This window comes from Sinocyclocheilus grahami, unplaced genomic scaffold (genome assembly GCF_001515645.1).
Source record: "Sinocyclocheilus grahami isolate Dianchi unplaced genomic scaffold, SAMN03320097.WGS_v1.1 scaffold787.1, whole genome shotgun sequence".
In the NCBI taxonomy this organism is placed as follows: Eukaryota; Metazoa; Chordata; class Actinopteri; order Cypriniformes; family Cyprinidae; genus Sinocyclocheilus; species Sinocyclocheilus grahami.
In genome coordinates, this window is record NW_015505966.1 from 319977 (window position 1) to 344039 (window position 24063).

The 24063-nt window shown below is 36.2% G+C and overlaps 1 protein-coding gene across 1 annotated transcript in view; it reads right to left on the reverse strand.

Annotated features, from left to right (window-relative positions):
* LOC107561676 (T-cell receptor beta-2 chain C region) overlaps positions 1–11787 on the reverse strand; it is a 25053-nt gene extending 13266 nt beyond the window's left edge. The window contains exons 1-2 of the mRNA XM_071582322.1: positions 11730–11787; positions 11327–11626 (exon numbers count right to left, since the gene is read on the reverse strand). Of these exons, the coding sequence (XP_071438423.1) occupies positions 11327–11626; positions 11730–11769 (340 nt within the window). The 5' untranslated portion in view covers positions 11770–11787. The remainder of the gene's footprint in view (positions 1–11326; positions 11627–11729) is intronic.
* Between the last annotated feature and the right edge of the window lie 12276 nt (positions 11788–24063).

Genomic DNA, 24063 nt, shown 5'->3' on the forward strand with positions numbered 1-24063 from the left:
TGTGTGTGTGTGTGTGTGTGTTTGTGTGTGTGTGTGTGTGTGTAATTTATACAGTATTTAAAAAATGTGACATTCCTATGATGGCAAGACTGAAGTTACAGTTTGCGCTGCTCTTGGTAGACAGCAATGGTCATTATGCAAATGAGCTGACTGCGTCTGTGTTGATTAATTTGCAGATTGTCAGCAGATCACTTCAGAACTTTTCACGCCTATTCTCGCTTTTTTTGGGGGGGGGTATTGCTGTCTCACCACTGATCTATAAGTGAGTCTGATAGGCTACTCACAAGTCTAATAATCAACATGGAAGCTTACATAACTGAGGCCAGACATTGAATGTGTGAATGGGTTTTTGTGCAGTCCTCGATTAGGTGTAGATAGGCTACTGAAGGCGCTGGTGATTAAAGAGAGCTACATTAGATAAGTGTATCAGTGACAACACATAATACACATAAGGTATATATATATATATACATAAGGTATATATGTAAACTTTGGAAACACAAACAGTCTGTGAAAGAGGTGTGTATAACCAAATTGTTTATTTCTTGAACATTGCAACAGACATTTATCACTCAGTTTGGAGCTTTCAAATATGACAAATTATATTAAGAAAAACATATATATATATATGAATACACATGCATAGGCCCTATAAATAAAAGATCAAAATGAGATGAATGTGACATAAAAGTTTGTAGGTGTTCGAAAAAAGCCACATGTGAGATACTAAAACTATATTAATTTACATATTCAGATTTCTAAATATGCATGATTACATTTACTGCAGATATGTACAACTGTTTAGCATTTATATTCACATTAACTACAGAATGTACATGTATATACAGTATTTAGGATCAAAGATAGTATATCCCACAAACAGCTTGATTCTCATGTATTTTCTCTCTGATCATCGTGGCTCAGGTTGAGGTTATTGCTCAGGTATCTGGCTAAGTTAAGGTACTGTGCAATGCTTGTGGCGCAGAAATAAATTCCTGAGTCTTCCTCTACTAGATTCTTGATCTCCAGTGAAGATTCTTTAATGTCAGGACGTTGCATTATATATTTTGTTTCTGTGAATGGGGAAACTATTTCTTTATTGTCTTTTCCAACAGACATAGCAACAAGGGAAAGTTCACCTTGACTTCTCTGTCTGTACCAGTACATATAATAATAGCTGCTGTAGCGTCTGGACCAATCAAACACACAATATATATTTTGTTAGCTAGATTTCACAAATACTTTGTAACACCCCAGGACGCCGAACAGGACCCTGGTTTCATGGTAACCCGATACATTTACAACCTTGTGGAATGCGAGCCGACCCTCAGCTGCATTCTCCAGAAACAAGGGGGCACAAATGCACAGTAGAAATTGACTTTTCTACTAATTAATTCATAGGAAAACCTTCTTTGAATGAACACCCATTTTCTTCAGGCCATTGTGTATATTATTGCTGTGTTGTATTTAATCTGTTGTGTTATAGACTATTTTTATTCATGCTTACGATAAATCACTCATTCATATAAGTAACTCTACCATGTCTAGTATCTATGAATTCGTCTTCGGATGATCTAACTGAGAGTGCATATTACATGCTGATACCTATGCAACATATTGATGTTCTAAGAATCTGTACTAATTTGTGCCTCAACACTCAAGCGAATTACATATGCAAAATACCATGCTTACAGACAAAGAGTCATAAAACTCCCCGGTATTTCCAACCTCCCGCTTGGGATTTCAGCCTTCCCCATTGGGCAAGCCCATCTTGAGAGGCGTGAATCTCTGCAGTCTTTAAAAGGCCACGCTCCATGTGACACGCCCTGTTGGGTGGTTCAGTGAGATGCTAAGATGAAGATGTGAGAAAACGCTTCAGGATATCAAAGATTGTGCCAGGCCTTTCGGCCTTGTCCTTTCCATTCTTCAAGTTACTCTGACGCAAACTGGTTCTTTTTCATCAACCAACTTCAGCAAAGATCAACTGGGACCTTCAGACTGCATCAAGCCTTTCTTTCAGACAGACGAGAAGTATTCAAACTTAGTCTTATTAATTGATACATTAAGTATCAGTTATACCTTTTTACAAAGGTGTGTTTGAACTCAGAATCTGACGTATCCCTGAAGGCTTTGATCTGTTGAATATACATGCAAAGTGTTCCATAAAATCCATTCTTTATGCCTCTTTCTATGCTGAGTTAAACTTTAACCCTTTCCTATACCAACTGTGTGTGTGTGAGTGTATGTGTATGTTAGACCAGTTTATATGTGTATGTTAGACCAGTTTATATGTGTATGTAGGATGTTAGACCAGTCTATGTGTTTATGTAGTCTGTTAGACTAGTTTAAGTGTTTATGTAGTTAATAAAACCTTACTTGTATCACACTTGACGTGTTCATTGTTTGCTCATAACCGGAGTCCCTTATTATGCAAGATTTATGCTACAAGCTCTTTGTAGAATTGTACAGTAAGAAGTTATTTCCCTTAACCAGGAAATTAACGTTCTTAGAATTGACAGACAGTTGACCCTGAGAGGTCAGCTAAATATCTACAGCGGATCTAAAATATGAATAGTTAATTATAACTAGTTATGGTTAATTATTCATATTTCCTGTCGTTGAGCTAAATTCGCTACACTGCCATCATCATGGTTGCATTTTAAAGTAACCTGTTTATCCCGTTGAGTAATCAGTTGAGTTTTACTAACTTGATCATTCTGAGTGATGGTTATTCCTCCTAATGACTCTGTTGGGTAGAAAACTATTGATTATATCAATTTTCAAAACAACAATATGTTTTCTAAATAAATGTTTCAATTCAAAAAACAGTCTAGATAGACTTACTAATAGCTAGAAGCAAAATAAACCCCAAACACAACAGTCCCATGACATTAAAGAGGAGAATCCACTCCTACTGTATATTACCCCTTCTAGATTTATTTTGACTGTCCTATTTAGTGTGTCTATGATCATCAGGAACAGGAAATTACATCATAAATGAGAGATGAAAGCATGGTGCAGTTTTAACGTTGTGGTTGTTGTTTAGCAGTGCAGTGGTAATATGATACTGTGTGCTCGTGGCACAATAATAGAGAGCCGAGTCTTCAGTCTCTAGCTTGTTAATCTGCAGCGTGGATATCTTTATCTCAGGACGGGTTGCTGCATACTTAGATTTGTGAGTTTTAAATGGTGCTTCAATCTCTACCTGATTTTGGCCAATAGAAAATACCAATAAAGACAAATCCACACTCCCCTTTGTTTGCTTGTACCAGAACAATCTGTTGTGGTTGGAATTATCATGTTGACATGTCAATGTCACATTTGAACTGCCGTTGGCAAAGATTTCTGGCTCTTGGCGGATTTCTCCATTGGATTTATCTGGAAAACAGGATTGTTGTTAAAGATAAAGGTAAACATAACTGTTATAATGTAGTTGTAAACCCTTATGGAAAAGGGTATTGAATGTGCATTTGCAGTGTACTTCAAATCTTAAAGGTATATTAAAAAAAATACTTGTAGATAATATAATATTAATGAAATAAAAGACCATGTAAGTGTACTTAAAACAGTACAATTTCACGACTATGATATTTGAAATGGGTAACACTTTATTTCGATAGTCCACTTTAGACATTCTATTAACAGTAAGTAACTTTGCAACTACATGTCAACTAGCAGTTAGTAGAGTATTAGTAGACTGTCTGCTTAATATCTTCTAACACTTTCTTTGTCAACTTATTCTACTAACCCTAAACCTACCCTAACAGTCTACTCTGAGAGTTAGTAGACATGTAGATGCAAATGAATGAGAATTAGTTGACATGTAGTTGACATGTAGTTACAAAGTTACTTATAGTTAGTAGAATGACTAAAGTGGACTATCGAAATAAAGTGTAACCTTGAAAGGTATTAAACTTAAAAAGTGCATTTTGTAATAATGCCATCATTAGTAATACTAATTTTATATTTTACTGTAGTGTGTTATTCAATATTACATTTAAAGTTAATATATTGTAAATGTACTAACTTCATAACAAATGTTTAATTTCAATAGAAATTTGGCTACATTCAAATATATTTTACTTTACCATAATTGCTTCTCTGTATATTTGGCATTATACTTTAACCCTATTTCAAAGACAATAAAAGTCAAGAGAATATAAATAAATATATAAAAAGTTGGGGGTAAAAAGTAGCAAAATGCAAAAGCCTTACAGACAGTCAGCAGTAAAGTGAGTATGAACCAGCTGAGCTCCATATTGTCCCATAAATGAATGAGCTGCGCTCAGCAATACTGTGACTGACTTCATATACAGTTAAGAGTCTGCAGTATGAGAGATCATGTCAACTTCCTGTGAAAAGACAAGCACACGCCCCAACAACACATCTCTCCAGTGCTGACAAACTACTCACTAAACTACTCATAATGTCTAGTAAAAAAGTTAGTCAAACTTTATTTTAAGGTCCAATTCTCACTATGAAAAAATCATTAACTATGACTTTTGCCACAATAAACTCAATAAAATATGCTGCTTATTATAAGTTAGTATAAGGTAGTTGTTAAGTTTAGGTATTTCGGTAAGATTAGGGATGTAGAATATGATCATGCAGAATATGTGCTTCATAAGTAATAATAGGCATGTTAATAAGCAACTAGTTAATAGTGAGAATTGCTCCCTATACTAAAGTGTTACCAAAGTCACAATAGGCAACATTTGAAGTACAATTACCCTACCCCTTTTTGTGTTTTATTTTATTAAAACAAAATAAAATAAATAAATACATACATACATAAACAAATAAATACAATTTCATAAATCCCAATGTATGTATATGAATGCCGAAAGAAAGAAAGAAAAGTTGTTTAGAGCCTTTTTTATATAAATAAGCACCAGTTAAGCTGCAATACCAAACAGTACCACATGGAGACGCCGAAAGACCATTAAACTTGCTGCCTTAACCTGACTGTACATGCTATTCGGATCCATTCAGAATAACTGAACCACTGACCAGCGCATAATCCAAAACACCTTCAGCCGGCATTCATTATAAAACACTCGTGCTTTTAAGCCAAATACACGCTGAAAAGTATAATTTACTGCTTCTCTCCACCATGATGAAATTGTCCGTGTTTTCTCTGCAGTAGCGCTGTTTTGAACTTATTACTTATTACTAATGCATTCCTGGAATCTTGAACTTTCCAGAAGTTTACCGGTTTCAAATGACCTCCTGGGTAGTGTGCTTTATAGTGTCATTTCTAATCACCCAGACACTGACGCTTTGACTAAAATAATGAAGTGCAGGTACTGCGTACCGGCCCACTTCAAGCACTGCATTTATCTCAAATATTAATAAATATTGAGTTAAAAACATAGTGATGAAAAGCAGGATTTAATTAAATATCTTGGAAAATTTGAAATTATTTTTTTTACATGAAACATCCAACTGAACAGACTAACAAAACTGGCCTTTGCAAGTTCACTTCCTATCCAGTCATAAAAGGAATAAAGGTAACTAATTAAAAATATATATATAATAATAATAAATAAATAAAAAGGTGAATTTGAATAGAGTATTTGGACTTAAAGAGGAATTTTGAAAGAATTGTCACTGGAGACTCAAAAGTAGCTTGCTTCTGTCATGCCACTAAAAATTATGGAATAAAAAGCCAGTGAAAGGGTTATTAGCATTGCTACTTTTATTTAGTAGCTCCCCAACCCTTTAGCCATTTGGTTACATGTTCAATGTCTTATAAGCACTGGAGGAACAATGGCTCTCAACCAGGATAGCTTTAGTCTCACATAGCCTGAACTTTAGACTTATGAAGGAAGGTCTGGACTCCACTGTAGCTTTCATTGGCCAAGGACTGCCCAAGAGGACGTCTGATGTAAAGCAACCAATCACAGTTTGCTTTGTTCTGCATCATGTTTAGGGGTGAGAAAATGTAAAGTCGATGACCGATAATGCAATTCATTTAAGAACATTGTGCGAGTTTGCTGCAGCAATGGTGCTGTGAATTTCGCATACTTTTGAAAATCCAGCGTTTAGTTGATCTTGATAAGCGCTCATTGTCACAATGGCCTTCTTCTTACATAATTGGGTTTGGCATCACAACAGCTTTGTTTCCACGTGGCCCATTAAAGAACGTGACACAAGTCTCCCAGAAATCCTGTAGAATTCATCCAGTCTGATGATGACATGTTTTGTGCCATATGCATCAGACGTTTAGCCAACGGCATGTGGGCGTGACGTTTGAGGCCGTGACTAGCATATTCTTACAGCAAAGTTTCTCTAACTCCAGGTGTCAATCATATCACGCTTATTGTTAGAGTGTGCATAGTTCTAGCCTCACTGTGCCTTGCAGCACAGTAATATGTACCACTGTCCTGTGCAGTGAGTTTGGATACGTTCAGGCTGAACCTGTTGTCCATTGTGTTTAGAATGGCTTCATAGCTCTGTGTTGGTTTGTCATACTCTTTTATAATAAACTGAATAGGTTGTCCATAAATACATAGTATTGCTAGACATGCTAACTCCTGCTGCCATGCTACAGTCTAAAGTCACGTCATCTCCTGGTAGTGCAAACATGAATCATGTTGACTGAACCACGATGTGAGCTGATGTCTGACCTACAGGAATAAAAACAGTAGACAAACAAATAAGACTGAAAAAGCACTTACTTATAAGCTATAAAGTTATGTATAATTGACTAGCATGAGTTCAGCATGTTGTTTGCCTTGAATAAATAAAAAGAGATTTGAAATTTGATAAATTCAGCTGTCCATACTGTGTAAATGTCCAAACTGCAAATATGACACTCACATTGACTCACAATAAGGAGAAGTACTGAGATTCGGCTGTTCCTCATCTTCCAGATTGAGCCAGATCAAGTGGAGCTCTAAGTAGCAAAAAGTAAGCTAACAAGCTGACTCTAAGAGGAGGAGCTGTGCTTTGTAGATGACGTTTGATGGCTATGGTTCAAACAAACGTGAACAAAAAAAATGTTTCTGACATCATCACAAATGAATATCACAAGTACTGCATAAATGAATATAATGAACATTATTTTGAATAGGATTTTAAAGGCAACTTCTGAATGTGTAAACGTGTTTTCTGCATTTTTTAACTTGCCATTTAAAATAAAATACAGGTTTTCTGTGTGCAGCATTTCACACATTTTACATTTCATCTAGACATCATAATAAATGGCATATAGAAAAATCTGATGTTATAAAGCATGTTGTGAATATTTGTGCAACATGGCGGGATAATTACATAATACAAAAAAACCTACAGTTTTCAGCTCAAATTTATTGATTTTTGTAAATACAAAGACGGTATTATCATGCTAAAGACAATATCTGTACCATGGAGGATTCAAAAATATTATGAGATATGTAATTTTAGAATATATGTCTCCTGTTGTTGATGATGCACTTATTCTTTAGGTGTATTATATGTGGAATAAATGCATCAACATGATTCAGACATCAATGTCAAACACTGAAAAGTTTGTACTATCTACACTGCATTGGTGAATAAGCACAAATTACTCTAGACAAACATTTGTGTGTCTTTGTTTATTGCTGAAGTGTGTTGAAATTTCTTCTTCTGCATTCTACGGACGTAAACTTACTTTCCCTTCAGCCTGAGGATTATTCATTTCACTTTTGGTGTGAAAAGGCTTTTATATTTGCCAAAAATATAATTTTTTATTTTAAAAACAAACAAGCAAGCCCTGTCCAGATTTAAAAAGTAACGCGAAAGTAACGTAACGCATTACTTTCCATAAAAAGTAACTAAGTAACGTAATTAGTTACTTTTTTAGGGAGTAACGCAATATTGTAATGCATTACTTTTAAAAGTAACTTTCCCCAACACTGTATATATATATATATAACCCTTTGAAAATATCTGGATTTCCATATGGATTATTCAGTAAATGTGAAATCTGATCTTCATCTACTGTTAGTCGCGATTATAGACAAAAACAATCTCACTCAACTAATAACACACAAACAGTTGTACCTTTCAAAATGTTATCGAAGACATTGAGTGATCATTGCACCTTGCAAATTGTGTTCAGCACATATTTTAAAGGGCATGCTTGCATTGTTGTTACATGATTTGCATAATTCCTTCAGTAAATCGGACAGGCATAATTCATTCTTAGTGAATTCCCCATTGCTTTTTGTTTACAATTTTAGTGTGTCATAAATAATATTAATAGTTCATATTTTGCTTACATTGTATTCTCATTGCTCTTCTCCCAAAGCACCTCCACACCAGAAAGGAATTTAATATTGGCAGTTAGTCATGGTTTATAACACACCTGAAATTGGTTAACCACATGCGTTAGAATCTAATTTCAATAGTTTACAGTAACATAAAAATGGAGTAGCATATCTTAGTTTGGGTAGAGGGTTTTTCTGTTAGTAAAAACTGATTTTGCAGCACTGTGTACTGGCAGCACAGTAATATATAGCCGAGTCTGACAGAATGAGGTTTGAGATGGTTAGAGATCCCATCACTGTGTCCTGTCTAGTTTGTGTGAACCGATCTGTAAATCGAGACTCAAAGTTTGGTGGAGATCCTGTGTAACCATAGCCGATTAAATCTAGAGACATGCCTGTTCTCAGTTGTTGATACCATAGCATGACAGCTAAGCTACTGTCATCATGTTTGCAGTTGATCTGTGCCTCGCCACTTAGGTTGGCAATCAAGAGTGGAGTCTGTTCAAATTTTACACAATTCACAGTCCCTGTGGAGAAAATATTAGTAAAGTTAGAAAAGCATTCTGAAAAGTATCTTTCAAAATTGATTAAATAGCGTATTTTCATTGCTTTATTATCATACTTATAAACGTGATGAGAAAAATGCCCAGCCCAAACGTTAGCTCACACATCTCTGATGCACTGCTTGATAGAGAATGAAAGAGATGCTTAGAGACATTAGGGAGGGAAGACTGTAATATCCTCTACTGTAACTGCACTTTTGTCAGCGTTTTAATACCAGAGTTACATCTCCCCCTGCTGGCCCTACAACAACCAGAGTTATTTTAGTTTTTGGTATGCAAATCTTTGATTGATTGATTGATTGATTGATTGATTGATTTATGCTTGCTTGCACACTGAAAAAAAAATTAAATGATGACTTGCACTAATGCAGTTATCTGGAGTATTCTGGTGGGTTTTTTTGTACATTTGATGCATATTTTAAAAAGACATTAAAATAAACATTGAGGTCGTTTGTCTTTATTTATATTAAGTAAACTTAATTAAACATTATCTAGCAAAGTTTTATCTTAAGTGAAAATTCTACGTTCATATAGCTAAATTAGCTTTTGTTTATGGTGAAATTAAGTTGTAAAAATGTTAAGTTGTGAAAAATATATTGACCTACATTAAGTAACATTTTTGCTTGTGACTAATGAAAATATATTTATTAAGCACTGAATTGTGGGGGGGGGGATCAAAGAGATTATCCAATTTACTTTTATTTATTACTTATATTTATTGTTTGTGACAACAAAGTTATGTTTCTCTTCTAAACTTAATTTCTTTGCTTTCGATTAATATAATAAAATCTAAAAAAGTTAAATAACAATTTACTATATTAAATTATGTAGGGCGAATGTGAATCAATCAAATACTCGAAAATGATGATTTCGACATAACAGAATCTGTAGTTCGTTTGCTTTGGCTGAGAACGCGTACATAAAAATTATGCCTTTGCTGCTTTTCCTAAGGTGCAGACTTATCATTTAACATTCTAATATGTGCTGTTGTTTGCTAGCAGCTTGTATCTCATAGGTCAAGCATTCAAATATTGTGTTGGCCAAGCGGGGACCTTCAAGTCAAAACAGTGAGAAGAAAAAAAACAATTTTAAAGAATATTAGAACATCAAAGCAGAGATATGAAAACCATATACCACTTTTTTTGGTTTCCTGTGTGCTTGAGTTTTAGTTAAGCAGTCATTTTAGTTTGTGGCACTGTGCATACTGACAGCACAGTTATAAACAGCAGAGTCTGATAGACTGAGATTAGAGATTTCAAGAGCTCCATTCAGTGTATCTGTTTTCTTCAGTTTAAACCGGCCTTTAAATCCATCCTCATAGCTGGGTTCACTCATACCGTAAGTGTAACCGATTAGAACCATGGCTGTATCCTTCTGCTGATACCATAGCATATTTAGCATGCTACTGTCATCATGAGTGCATTTCATCTCTGTTTTATCATTTTGATTAAATTATGCCTTTGCTGCTTTTCCTAAGGTGCAGACTTATCATTTAACATTCTAATATGTGCTGTTGTTTGCTAGCAGCTTGTATCTCATAGGTCAAGCATTCAAATATTGTGTTGGCCAAGCGGGGACCTTCAAGTCAAAACAGTGAGAAGAAAAAAAACAATTTTAAAGAATATTAGAACATCAAAGCAGAGATATGAAAACCATATACCACTTTTTTTGGTTTCCTGTGTGCTTGAGTTTTAGTTAAGCAGTCATTTTAGTTTGTGGCACTGTGCATACTGACAGCACAGTTATAAACAGCAGAGTCTGATAGACTGAGATTAGAGATTTCAAGAGCTCCATTCAGTGTATCTGTTTTCTTCAGTTTAAACTGGCCTTTAAATCCATCCTCATAGCTGGGTTCACTCATACCGTAAGTGTAACCGATTAGAACCATGGCTGTATCCTTCTGCTGATACCATAGCATATTTAGCATGCTACTGTCATCATGAGTGCATTTCATCTCTGTTTTATCATTTTGATGTGCAAATAAGGATGCAATTTTCTGTTGAACATGCACACATTTCACCTTCCCTGTGAAAATAGTCAAGCTTTAAGAAATATTCCACTTTGGAAAAACATCTATTAAGTAATGATAAAAAAATTATATTGCTATCTCAAATGAATTCTTACCCATGTAAAAGAAGAAAATATGCACAGTTCATATGCAGCTCTAAACATCCTTCTAAGGGTTACGAAAACTGATCATGCACAGCAAAAAATAATGTGACAAGAGAGCAGGTAGAAAACTATAACAAAGACAGAAAGAGGCGAATCTGTGCATTAAAATACTCACATCTTCCCCTATTGACTGTATCACATCAACAAGACCTTGATGCAAAGGTTTTTCTTTTTTTTTCTTTTTTTTTTGGTAGAAGGGAGGAGTAAAATGTCAATAATTTGCATGTGCAAGTTCTCTTGCTCTACTGGCTTCTCTGTAAAGATATGGGTTCATTTATTTGTGGTTGAGGCAGGTGTGATTGCAGGTTGCTTTTCGAAGAGTTTTTGTTGTATACTATATTGGTGTTTATTCACTGTGTAAACTAGCAGCACACAGATACACAGCATCAATCCCCTTCTTAACATCAACCGTCAGGGTCCATTTCTTTGTCTCTGTACCTGAAATTGTGAAGCCATTCTCAAAACCCTTCTCATTAGAGGGAGAGTTAAAATCGTTGCTCCCAATAAGCACTGGTCCTTCACCTTTTATTTGTCTGTACCAGTATTTGTAGTTATAGTCTGTATCGTTCTGGTAACAGTGCATTTCAGCTGAGGAGCTTGGAAGACTGGATATGTACTTTGGCCATTGAGTGATCAGAACACCGTCACTGAAATCTGCTGGAAATATACAAACAAAAACAGGTGATGTTGTCCATTAGAAATCTACATTTGGTCAACATGTATAAATGGGAATCACTGTTATCCAAAGTTAAAATAATACCTTTTAGACAAAGCAGTGTGAATAGGAGAAGAACATCCATTTAGACTTGCTTTTTGTGAATTACTTTCTTATGTTAAGTTGATTACACAAAGACAAACTACACAAACTAGTGGTTATTCTCTTAAGCCACACCCCTTTGTTTTTAAATCATTGGTGGAAAAAGAATGACACTGTTCTTCTGTTACAAAACCACTTGCCTACGTAGGCGGCTGCTTTCTGAGCCTGCATCTTATCAAGAATCATTAAAGTGACTGATTTTGAAAGCTCTACTACTGTAATGAGAGTAAATGATTCTAAAAGGCATTAAAATTCTACAACTTTATAGCAGGAAAAAAAAGAAGAGAGAAGTTGATACAGTGTCAAGTGGCTGTCTTTTTGAGTGAGTTAAGGAATTTTTCATCAAACCTATTTGTGCAATTCATTCAGGTGATTTGTATGCTGATTCATTCAGGAACAAGTGACTGGCTGAATTGAAAATGTAGTAGTATACTATTCTTTCTATTTCTCTTACATATTTACATAACATAAATAGTAAGAGTAGTGTGTCATTTTGAACTTTGCAGAAGTGAATCACTGAATCATTCACTCAACTGATTAATTTCATTGAGGAATAGCACTACTGTGTTTTGCTCGCTATGGCACATTTTGCTGTAGCTTTTTTTTCATTGGCAGAGTAAAACTCATTATTAACATGATGTTATTGAACTGTTGTATAGCAGCAATATCGCACTCACAATTGGTTGTGTTTTACAGAAAATCAACATGATTGTGATTACCTGCAGCACAAGGCAGCAAGAGTACTCTTATGTTTATGATGTTGCTTAACTGTTTTTGTCAACATGTTTTGGAATTGTTATAAATGTAAGCATTTATTGTCAACCTTTTCTCGACTTTATCTGCCATTTTGGATGTTTCTGAGCTTGTTGCAATGCATTCTTGCAGTATCTTTGAAGAACACATGCAATGCTATCTTTAGGTGTCTTATAAGACAGCAGTCTACTTTTTTTTAAACCGTCTTTGTGTCAGAACAACAAATTATGTCTTAAATTTGGTCTAGTTAACTAATAGTAATCGGCAGTTTACTAAGTTTTATAACAAAGCTTAAATCTCTTATCTAGGATTGTGCTATTAAACAATGGCATACAGGTCAAACATTGTTTTTTAATATAGAAATTATACCCTTTAAAATATTTTGAATAGAAACCCAAATGTACTTTTTATGAATCCCACAAACTTTTTGTGTGTATTTGCTGTATGTCTGGTGGTTTGGGTTTTAGTCAGGCAGTTAATAAAGACTACAGCACTGTGCATACTGACAGCACAGTAATAAACAGCAGAGTCTGATAGACTGAGATCAGAGATTCTCAGAACTCCGTTCAGTGTATCTTTTCTTTCCAATTTAAACTGTTTTTTAAATCCATCCTCATAGATGGGCACACCTTCAGCACTATAACTTAACACGATTAAGGCCATGGCCGTATTCTTCTGCTGATACCATAACATATTTGGCTTGCCACTGTCATCATATCTACACATTAACTCTGCTGTTTTGTTCTTGTTGAATAATAAGGGAGTCATGTTTTGTTGAACGTTCACACATCTCACCATCCCTGTGAAAAAAAAAAAAGGTTTTGAGAGACATTCTATTTCAAAGCAATAACAAACATGATGAGGATGTATAATAACTTACCATAATACAGAAAGAAAAATATGAACAGTCCATATGCAGCTTCAAACATCCTTCTTAAACAAGCTAAGAAATACTCTGGTCATGCACACAGCAAAAATAATGTGACAAGAGAGAGTGTATAATACTGTACTAATGAAAAGAGAGGGAAAACTTGATTAAATAAAGTCATATCTCCCCCTACTGACTGTACCACATCAACAAAACCTTGATGGGAAGGGTTTTTTTTTTTTTTGGTGGAAGGGAGGAGTATATCATCATTATGAAATCTGAATGTGCAGGTTCTCTTGTTCTGCTGACTTGTCTGGAAAGATATGGGTTCATTTATTTATATAAATTATTATATCAACATTTTTGTCTTATAGTTTTATTATCATTTATTCACTGTGTAAACTAGCAGCACACAGATACACAGCATCAATCCCCTGCTTAACATCCACTTTCAGGGTCTATTTCTTTGTCTCTGTGCCTGATACTTTGAATCCAGTATCAAAACCCTTCTCATTCAATTCAGCAGTCCCGATGATGCTTGCAATAAGCACTGGTCCTTTTATTTGTCTGTACCAGTATTTGTAGTCATAGTCTGTATGGTTCTGGTAACAGTGCATTTCCACAGAAGAGCCAGGAAGACTAGATATGTACTTCGGCCATTGAGTGATCAGAACACCATCACTGGAATCTGGAAATACAAAGATAGTTCAGATTTGTCATCCCATAGAAATCTACATTATAGAAATCTACATTATTCAAGACCATACAAACACTATCGTAATATTACAAATTAATACCTTTGAGAAAAAGTAGTGACATGCATAGAAGGAGAAACATTGCAATTTAAAATGTCCTCTGTTAAGTGTACTCTGATTCTCTGTTCAATATAGGCTACTTGACAAACTAGAGATTTTGAAGTCACGCCCCATTGTTACATCATGCTTGGGATAAATGGAATATAATCGGGTGGATCTAACAATGAAATACACATATTTTAAATTAAAATAAAATAAATATTTAAAGTTTCAAATTAATTAAACAAGAAATAATTGTAATTTTAAAATGAAATTCATCATAAATTAAATGTATTTCAATAGATATAAATTAGCAATATCACAGGAGTAGCAGTGCGATATGGCAGTATATTTGTTGGCTGTGTCTTACCAGGTGTTGTTGAAAGTAAAAATAGCTTGTTTACGGTCCGTGTATCACCCGATCATTCATTAATTTAATTCAATCTGGCAAAAGAAAAATGGCAAAACCCAGTCAATATTTCGTTTTTATAAACAAACAATGTAAAGTTGGCATTCTGTAGAGGAATCTGACGATCTAGAACAGTAATGGTATACACAATGACCTCAAGGATATGTGTATTCAATCAAAGAAAGGTTTTCCTATGAATTAATTAGAGAACAGTCCATTTCTCTGGGCATTATGTGTCTTTCTTATGAGGAAAATGAGGGCGTTTCTCTGCCCGCATTCCTTTAGTCCATAAAACCAGTGATATCAGCATTGGTTACCATGGAACCAGAGGCCTGTTCTGCCTTTCTGAGGTGTTAGGTGCATTTCGGGGGAAGGGTCCATAGACCCTCATAATTGGCCATTTGGTTAAGTGAGGGGGAGTTAGATATTATTTGTTAAATATAACAAAAAGTTGTGTGTCTGATTGGTCCAAATGCTACAAGGTTTAGTGGTCTTTTGCCATCTCCCTGTGGTCCTGTTTGGTATCGCAGTTTGACTTGTGTTTATTTGTATTAAAAATGTTTTTTTTACTATTTAAAATTAATTTTAAAAAATTAGGCGGTCGGGGAGGCACCATTGTGTAGGTTGTGTCAAAAGGGATGCCTATCTTTGACTTTGAAAACCCCTGATTTATACGGTGCATTTAAATGTTTAAAATTAATATTGATTTTACTATTTCACAATTATATATACAGTACATAATTAGGGCTGTCAATTGATTACAATTTTTAATCTAATTAATCACACCCTTTTTTTGTGATTAATCGCGATTAATCGCACACTTCATGTAATTGAGCATAGACAATTTATCTTTCAATAAATGTCTCAAAATATCTCTTTTATCGTTTCAAATTCTGTCACCATTTGCTATATCCAGCAAAGTAAACCAAAAGATTGAAGGGTGATTCTCAAAAATCTGTAATTTCTGCAAGCTTTTTTCAAGATAAATTTAGATATCTTTCCAAAAACTTAGACACTTAGAAACTCCAAAAGGACACCAAAGAACCAAATGATATAAGGAGCCCATATAAGCACATATGAAAGAAAAAAAAATGTATAGTATGTGTACAGTGCAACAGCAAAGAGCTGTTTTACATTTTAGAGAAGTCAAGTTGTGATACCATACAGGACCACATGGAGATGTCAAAAAAAAAACTAAACCAACTGCCTGCTGACTGCATATACCTACTACAGTACATGGATCCATTCAGTATAACTAAACACAGCAACATAAACATGACAAATCAAAACATTATCGTGAATGTGTGTGGAAACAACGTGAATGTACGGAAATGTCTGTGCCTGTGCATAAATACAATGTACAATCAGTGCGTCAAGAGCACTTATACACACATTATTATAACGGACTCACGTGTGCTTACTGTACTGTACGACTCATGTACACCACCGCAATCATCTTTACCTTGATTGCAGTCTTCATCCATCAAAACTTTACTAGCGAGACTGGTTATCAAGTCGAGAAAACGTAGTTTGCGTCTCATCTGGCCATACAGCGGTGGGGATGTGTTGACAATCCGTTCAGTCTGTACTTCACACAGCGCGACGTGTGAGGGCTTGCGCTCTTCAGAGACAATCACAGAATATGACAGAGCTCATATATACAATATAAATAATTTAAATTTCGTTTCAGGAGCTCCACGAGAAAAGGCATATCTCTGATATAGTTTTGGAAGCGAAAAATAACAGACAAATATAGGACCTGAATTAATAATTTGGTGATATTAAAAATATTTTTGTTCATTTTTAAAAGTGTAGTACCTATTTGCAGGACAAAGTCCCGCTCTGGTCCATCTCCTGCTCTCTTTTTATAGCTCTGCAATATAGGCCTAGAGGAAGTATAGTAACACCAAAACATTTCACTTTTAACCAATTACATAGCATTTATCAATGGCACCTAGAAAAACAGGTAGGGCCTACTTCGGAATAATAATTAATGTTATTACAAACAAAAGTAATAAACAACCTCACTATCAGCTTATTAATTAACGAAGAAGATGTGGCTGTTTGACCAAACAATTCCTGAAGCATGGCAAAGGGACGCAGCCTCTTGTTCCCCTTCTCAGGGAACCATGGTTACATGTGTAACCTGAGACATTCCCTTTCGAATGGGAACTCTATGCTGCATCCCCTAGAGGGCGCTATGGGGAACGGAATACCCATGCCACCATGCTGAAGGGATGAGTGCTTTATTGGCTGAACTAAGTCAAAGACTTAAAGTAGTCCTCACCCCTGAACCAGAAACACGATCATAGGCCGGAGCTTCTCAAGAACAGAGGCCTCAACAAGAGAGAAGAAACCTTACTATGTTCCTATTCAGGCCAACATCCAAGAAGGCATAACGACTCTCTAAAACAAGAGGATAACTACGCCCCATGCTCAGGACATACTTTAAGGAGGCTCACAGAGAGCCTACAACTCACAGATGCTGTCCTAGCAGAGCTCTGGCGAGCGGAGGCCTCAATGAAGATAACTCTCTGTAGCGAGAGGAGGTCTGGCAATGCTTGCAGAAGATGACCGAGCTCTAGGAGCGGAGGCCGCAGCATGACGACTCTCAAATGAGAGGAGGCCTAACTACACCCCAGGCTCAGGACATCCTATAAGGAGGCTCACAGAGAGACAACAAATAACTGATGCTGTCCTAGTGGAGCTTTGGCGCGGAGCTCCAATCCCTCTGCTAAATAAACATAGACTTCTCCAAGCCATATGACTATTCATCATTTAATTCCTCAGAATGAAATACAGCCAATCAACCAAACTAGTGAAACACAGTCTGGATGTTAAGCTGAATATTATAATAATATGTGCAATTTAAAGAATCGTGAATAGTAGCTTGCAAACACATCAAAAAGTTTGCACGTTGTCAGAGGAAATAGAGAGAAAGGGAATCTACCATCTGCTCACAGTTTCCCCTGGCATTATTTTGTTGCGGACCCGTAATGTACACGTTGCCTCAGCAATGCGAGATCCAAGCCCCTTGATTCTATATTGTATAAAACTTTCTCCCCTCAAGAAGAGATGCCAACGGGAGCAGAGCTAAACCTTCCAGATAGTGCACACTTGTACACGTCAGGAAATATTATGAATGAACACTGAGCAGCTGACTGTGCCTGCTCTGCTCCCAAACAAACCACACATAAATCGTGTATATCCCCACCAAAGATGTAGCGAGGTCAGGGAGAAACAAGCAACCTAAAATGCAGTCTGTTCATATACAAGAGATTGAGGAGGCGAGGCAAAAGGAAAAAGTTCCTTATCTGTCTCTTGTAGTCAGACTCGTGAATGCATCATATGTAGCGCATCCAGCTTGCTTGTAGAAAGGACAGCATTCCACCCAAAACCATGTCCCACATCCCTTGAGAATAGGGACAAGGAGAACGGAGATTTCATTGAGAAATCCTTTCAGTGCGCACATTCTGCTCCCTCAGGAGCTAAATACTCTTGCACATATTTTACTCATGTACAAACAAACTGTTTCCTGAAGACAAGAAAAAGGATGACGTATTTTACAGGTGCCCTTTTGTACTCTCGGCCACACCAGTTGTGACGTCATAGGCGCCTGCTTCATTATCGTGTTTAGACTCAAGCTTCAGACATGCCGGAGGCATTCCCACATAGCGCCTTCTAGGGGACGCAGCGTAGAGTTCCCATTCAAAAGGGATCAAGCCATCTTTACATTTCTTGAGTGTATTCCTCCACGGAACACCAACTTTCAATTTTTCATTCATACAGAAATACTGAGAAACAAACTATTTACCGGTTTTTACTGTTTTTCGTTTGCCAGATTGAATGGAATAATTGAATGATCAGATGAAACAAATTATATCTCATGTTTAACCACTATAGAGACATCAGAGCCAGTGGCAAATTCCAGAAGATCTGGCTGAGGTAAGGCTGCTCTCAGCAGGTTCATAAGCACTGAATGGCCGCTGATTCCCTGGAGGTCACATCTCCTAAAACACTGAGGTAAATTTTCAAATAGACGTTATCTTTATTAACAAACCGCATATTTGAAGTCAAACAAGTACATTCTTGCTTAAAAAACTCGTAAAACTACATTCCGTGACACAGAAACAGTATTATTTTTAAAATTGTAGTGGATTTGGGCATTCCATGACACTCGCTGTGAGAAATACTGCAGGCGGAGTGATACAAATGGTGAAACAGTTGGAGTTCTGTTATCACTAGAATATCGCACTCCTCTCAGCCAATCAGAGGACCAGAAAGAACTGTTGTATAAACGGATATAATTTTAGATATGGCATAAATTTTCCATTTTTCATAATATTCTTAATTTAATATATTTAATTAATTAAAATATGCTTAATTGGAATAAAAATATAAAAAAATAATTTCTTGTATAACTTTTCTTGAAATTAAAATGTTTTGTGAGATTCACTAAATTATAGTTTCCAGTAATCACCCTCTTTTAGTTTATAATTTCACCTCAGCTATAAGCTCTTTATCAGATTAGGAACTACACTGTAATTTTAACACCAAATACCACAGATATTGCTGTATTTCCTGTTTTAATGCTTAGGGTTTTAGTCAGGCAATTAATTGAGAATACAACACTGTGCCTTTTAGCAGCACAGTAATAGATGGCAGAATCTGAAAAACTCAGGTTAGAGATTATCAAAGCTCCAGTCACTGTGCCATCGCTGGTCATCTTGAATCTGTTTAGGAATTCAGGTTCATAGACTGGATCATTTTTGCCATAAATATAACCGATGAGGGCCAGTGATTTGCTGTCATGGAGCTGTCGATACCATAACATGACATCTAAGTTTTGGTCGTCATGTCTACAGGAGATCTCTGCCTCCATTTCTTGCTTTTTGAATAGAGACAAAGGCTGATCAAAATGAACACAGTCTGACAGACCTGTATGAAGAAAATGAAGACTGAAATTAAACAATCTTTAAAAAGAGAATTAAATTGTGTAAAATAATTTAAGAACTTCATACGTGCAAATAAGGTGCTAAAAATGGCTAGTCCGTAAGCAACACGACACATCCTTTTCTCATGAAGTTGCACAGAGAGTAAGACTTAGCATCTTAGCAGAACACATTATTAGCACTTCTACTGTACGTGTATTCACTAGAATTACACCTCCCCCTGTCGTCTGCTGCACTCCAAAGCACCGGAGGTTTGGATAAGTACATATACAATACCACAGAAATGCTTACCACAGATTGTGTAGTTAGACAATATGGTAATGCTTACAAAAACAAAATTTTATAGAAAAAGAAAAAGAAGTGCACTTAATTGTATTAAATGCACTTGTAGTGTGCTTCAAATATCTATCTATCTATCTATCTATCTATCTATCTATCTATCTATCTATCTATCTATCTATCATCTATCTATGTGTGTGTGTGTGTGTGTGTGTGTGTGCATGTGTGTGCGTGCGTGCGTGCGTGCGTGTGTGTGTGTACTCAAGTACTAAAGTGGTTAAAAAAGCATTATTAAGTTCAATTAATTGCATTTAATTTAAAATACTATACATTTAAACAAATTTTTGTTTAATTGCAATTAACATGCAGTTAAGTGTCCAGAAAATATTAGTCAATTTGCAGTTTTGAATATTCCAGATATTGAATTTAATCTACATTTGTCATCAATCTAGCTGAAGACTATGAAATATCTGTACATTTTTACTAAAAAGAAATTAACCCATTTTAATTATAATTTAGTATAATGTTATAACTTAATAATAATTAACCTAATTTAATTATAATGTAGTTCCCACAGACCTTAAATACACACTATTACTGTCAGCTAAGAAAGGACAAAAGAGCTAAGAAAAGAAAAATAGCATGAACTACTGAATTATTTTAAAGTATTTAAAACAAAGGTATCATTACTTTGATGCGTTAAAATGACCATGGTTACCTGTATTAAATTAAATTTTATGATCAAGTCTCAATTACAAGTTTCAATGTATGTAATGTATTCAAAAGTGTAAACGTGATTGTGTGCAGAAGTGGAGGAACACAGTGGCTTTTTATCTTTCTAGATTATGCCCATCAAAAGAGAAAAGTTTGTATTGTTCCTACATTGCTAAAGTTCAATACCTACTAAATATGGAATAGAACACTTGCGAGGCTTCAGCAAAAATCAACAAATTAATAAATGAAAATAAATAAATAAATACAATTTCTAGAATGATTAGCTATACCTATGTTGATAAATATGGTTCATTTAGAACTACTATGAGCCTTTATGAGCAGGACAGGTGTTTTTGTTGTACACAGCAGGATTTTGTCAAACTGTGTCACTCACAGCACAGAAATACATTGCACTGTCTTCTGAAGTAACAGTGGAGATCTGAAGTGTTCCGTGGGTTTGTGAGTTCCCATAAATATAAAAGCGATCATAGTCCTTCTCGGGATTGAATTTTTTCATGTAAAGGTAGCCAAGAAGTTTGAAGGATTCTTCTTGTGTTGTTTGTTGGTACCAGTAAAGGTAGTAATAGCTGCTATATGTGTGAGTGCAGCTGATGTTCACAGTGTCTCCTTGATGCTTCATCATGTCAGCAGGTTGATCAATAGATGAACCGAGAGAAATGTCTTTAGAGGGAATAATACATGTTGATGTCATCAAATGGAAAATTCACCAATTTTTTACTGCACTTGTATATACAATATAAACATTCTTCATTAAGTAAAATACAAAGGTTACCTGTGAACCAGAACAGCACATAGAAGAAAATGAAGGTAAGCTGCATCATGCTTGCTTGAAATAAATGTCTGATTCTGATAGACTCATGCAAGAGAGATTACAGATTCTGAAACTAAAGCGTTTAGGAACCCTCTTACTTGTTCTTATCTGTGATTGGATGATCGCTGTTTAGGTCCTACCCATTCAGAGACAAGACTCTCATATAGGATTTTAAAAAAGGAAGAAGAAGAAGAAAAGAAAGAAAAAAGAAAAGCAATATCTGCCTAATGATTTAAAGAGTACTAAGGTCAAGATGTGGGTTTTGCTGTACCGTGCAAAAATGGACTACATGCAGCAAATAAAAATTAAAATGTTCAACTAGCATTTTGTATCTACTGTCAAATGAAACCATTTATTACTTCTTCTGTGCTCCTCAGAGGAAAGAAAGTCATACAGGCTTGGAACTACATTAGGGCGAGTAAATCATTTTTCTTTTTAGATAAGCAATCCATTTGAGGTTTACCTCAAATCTCAAATTCCAAGTGATTTAGTGCACATATATATATATATATATATATATATTTTTTTTTTTTTATATATATATTTTTTTTTATTCAACATTCAATTTGTTTTATTGCCAGTTTTGCCATGAATATACAGTACAAAACATCTGGGGTTTTTTTTTCTTTTTTTCAAACAGGTGCAAAGTGAACAGTTTTTTGCCAGTGGTTATAAGGAACTGTACGGCTGTGCTCACTTGCTGCACAGAAATACACTGCGCTGTCCTCAGCATTTATGTTGGATATGAGCAGGAATGCGTCCTCTTTTGCATGTCCTGTGATGTTAAATCGAGATTGGAATTTTTCCTCTTGATAAGCTGTGCCGTAATTGAGCATTCCAATAAGCTCCAAAGAACCATCATTGCTTTTTTGTTGATACCAGTACATGTACTGATAGCTGCTGACACCATGATGACAAGAAAGCTTTGCCTCTTTCTCCTCCACTATCCGTAGGAGATGTTTGGGAGACTGCTGAATGACAGGAGAACAAACCACACAAACTACAAGAGAGTGAGGAGCGCATAACAATACATATACATAAAATAACTTGGACTGAAATGCACTGGAAATGCTTACCTATTAGCATGAAAGCAGTGATTATCGTTAAAATGATTGCCCTGATCATAATTATATCATTCAAACAAGCAACAGAAGAAATAACATTAAATTCACAGTGCAATGGTTGCCTTTCTAAATTGTTTCTTCTGCAGTCGAAATAAATTTTCACATATCTCATCACATATCTTGAGGCCGAGACTGTTGTTCACCTCAAAAAGGAACCACCTAGATGTTAGGTGTTAGGTGGTTGCTTATTGGCCCAAATAAGAAAACCCCACCTCCAAGTGTCTGTGATATGCTAGTTACATATAACTCTGGATCTTCCTTCGTTGCGTCTTGTTTCATTTTTTGTATATGGAAATTGTTTTGCCAAGCTGGTTAGCTGGTGCAGGTGTGTTAGATCTACAGTAGGTTGGAGCTAAAGGTAGATCTTCAAGAACAGGATCAGGTACCCCTGGTTTATAGGCTTTTTGCTTTTAGCCCTATTCTGATTGGACTATAGATTACCTGGAGAAATTTGTGATTCCCTTTCATGGGAACTTCGAACTGCTTCCTCTAGGGGTCGCTATGGGGAACGCCTCGTCGTGACCCGTGTATGAAGCATACATTGAAAAAACACCAACTTGTTGGCCGGCGACAGCCATGACGTCACTACCGGTGCGACTATAGTATAAATAGGTGCCGGGAGCTACACATCATTCTCTTCTTCCTCTTCATTGACTGTTTTGTTTGAAGCGTGCATTCTGGGGTAAGAGATATCTCTATTCATCTCATTATGGCGAGCACTAGCAAAGCGTTTAAGGATGTGTGCATCCATGTTGACGTTGTTTAACATCTGATTACATACACGATTTATGCGTTATTTGTTTGGGCAAAGAGCATGCATGCGATGTCTCCGAGGGGGCAATCGGCCTGTACTGCAAGCATTTTTTTTCCAAGGGAAAAAGCTCCGCTCTTGTTTGTCTCTCTTTTCGAGGAAAGAGGGGCAGCAATCTGCTTCCCGTGATTCAGGACCCGCCGCTGCTGAGGCACGGAAGGGAATGAGCTCGTGGGGATCGCAGGTGGATCTGGCCGATGAGTTTGAAGGGGGGTTTTCCTTTCACGATCGTCGGATGTGCACGAGAGTGAGCCGCTGGAGGATGATGTTATTTCATTTAACATTGTCTGATTCAGGGGCCATTGCTCTGCTGGGATCAGCCCAGCAAAAGCAGGAAATATCTGAGGAGGGCAAAGAAGCTGAGGCTGAGCCTTCCCAATCCTCCTGCCCTGCGTATGATGAGCTTTTGGAAGTTATGGATCACTCCACGGTGAGGCTTTACTTGCCGTGAAGCAGGTGAAGAAAGTGAAATCGCGAAATATCTCGATGAACGTTATTTTTCTGGCCATAACCCTCCAGCTCAGGTGAGCCTTCCTTTCTTCCTGTTTTCCATATAAAGATTGAGAAGGAATGGAAGAGGCCATTTTTTTCCTCACGCGTCCATCGATTCCAGCATATGAGTTATGCCAACATCGAGGCGATGCGCAAAAGCGATTATGAGAAGATGCCCCTATAGAGAGACGCTGGCCAGCTATCTATGGGTGAGACGTCCTCTAAGACTCCCTTCCTTGACATCTCGCT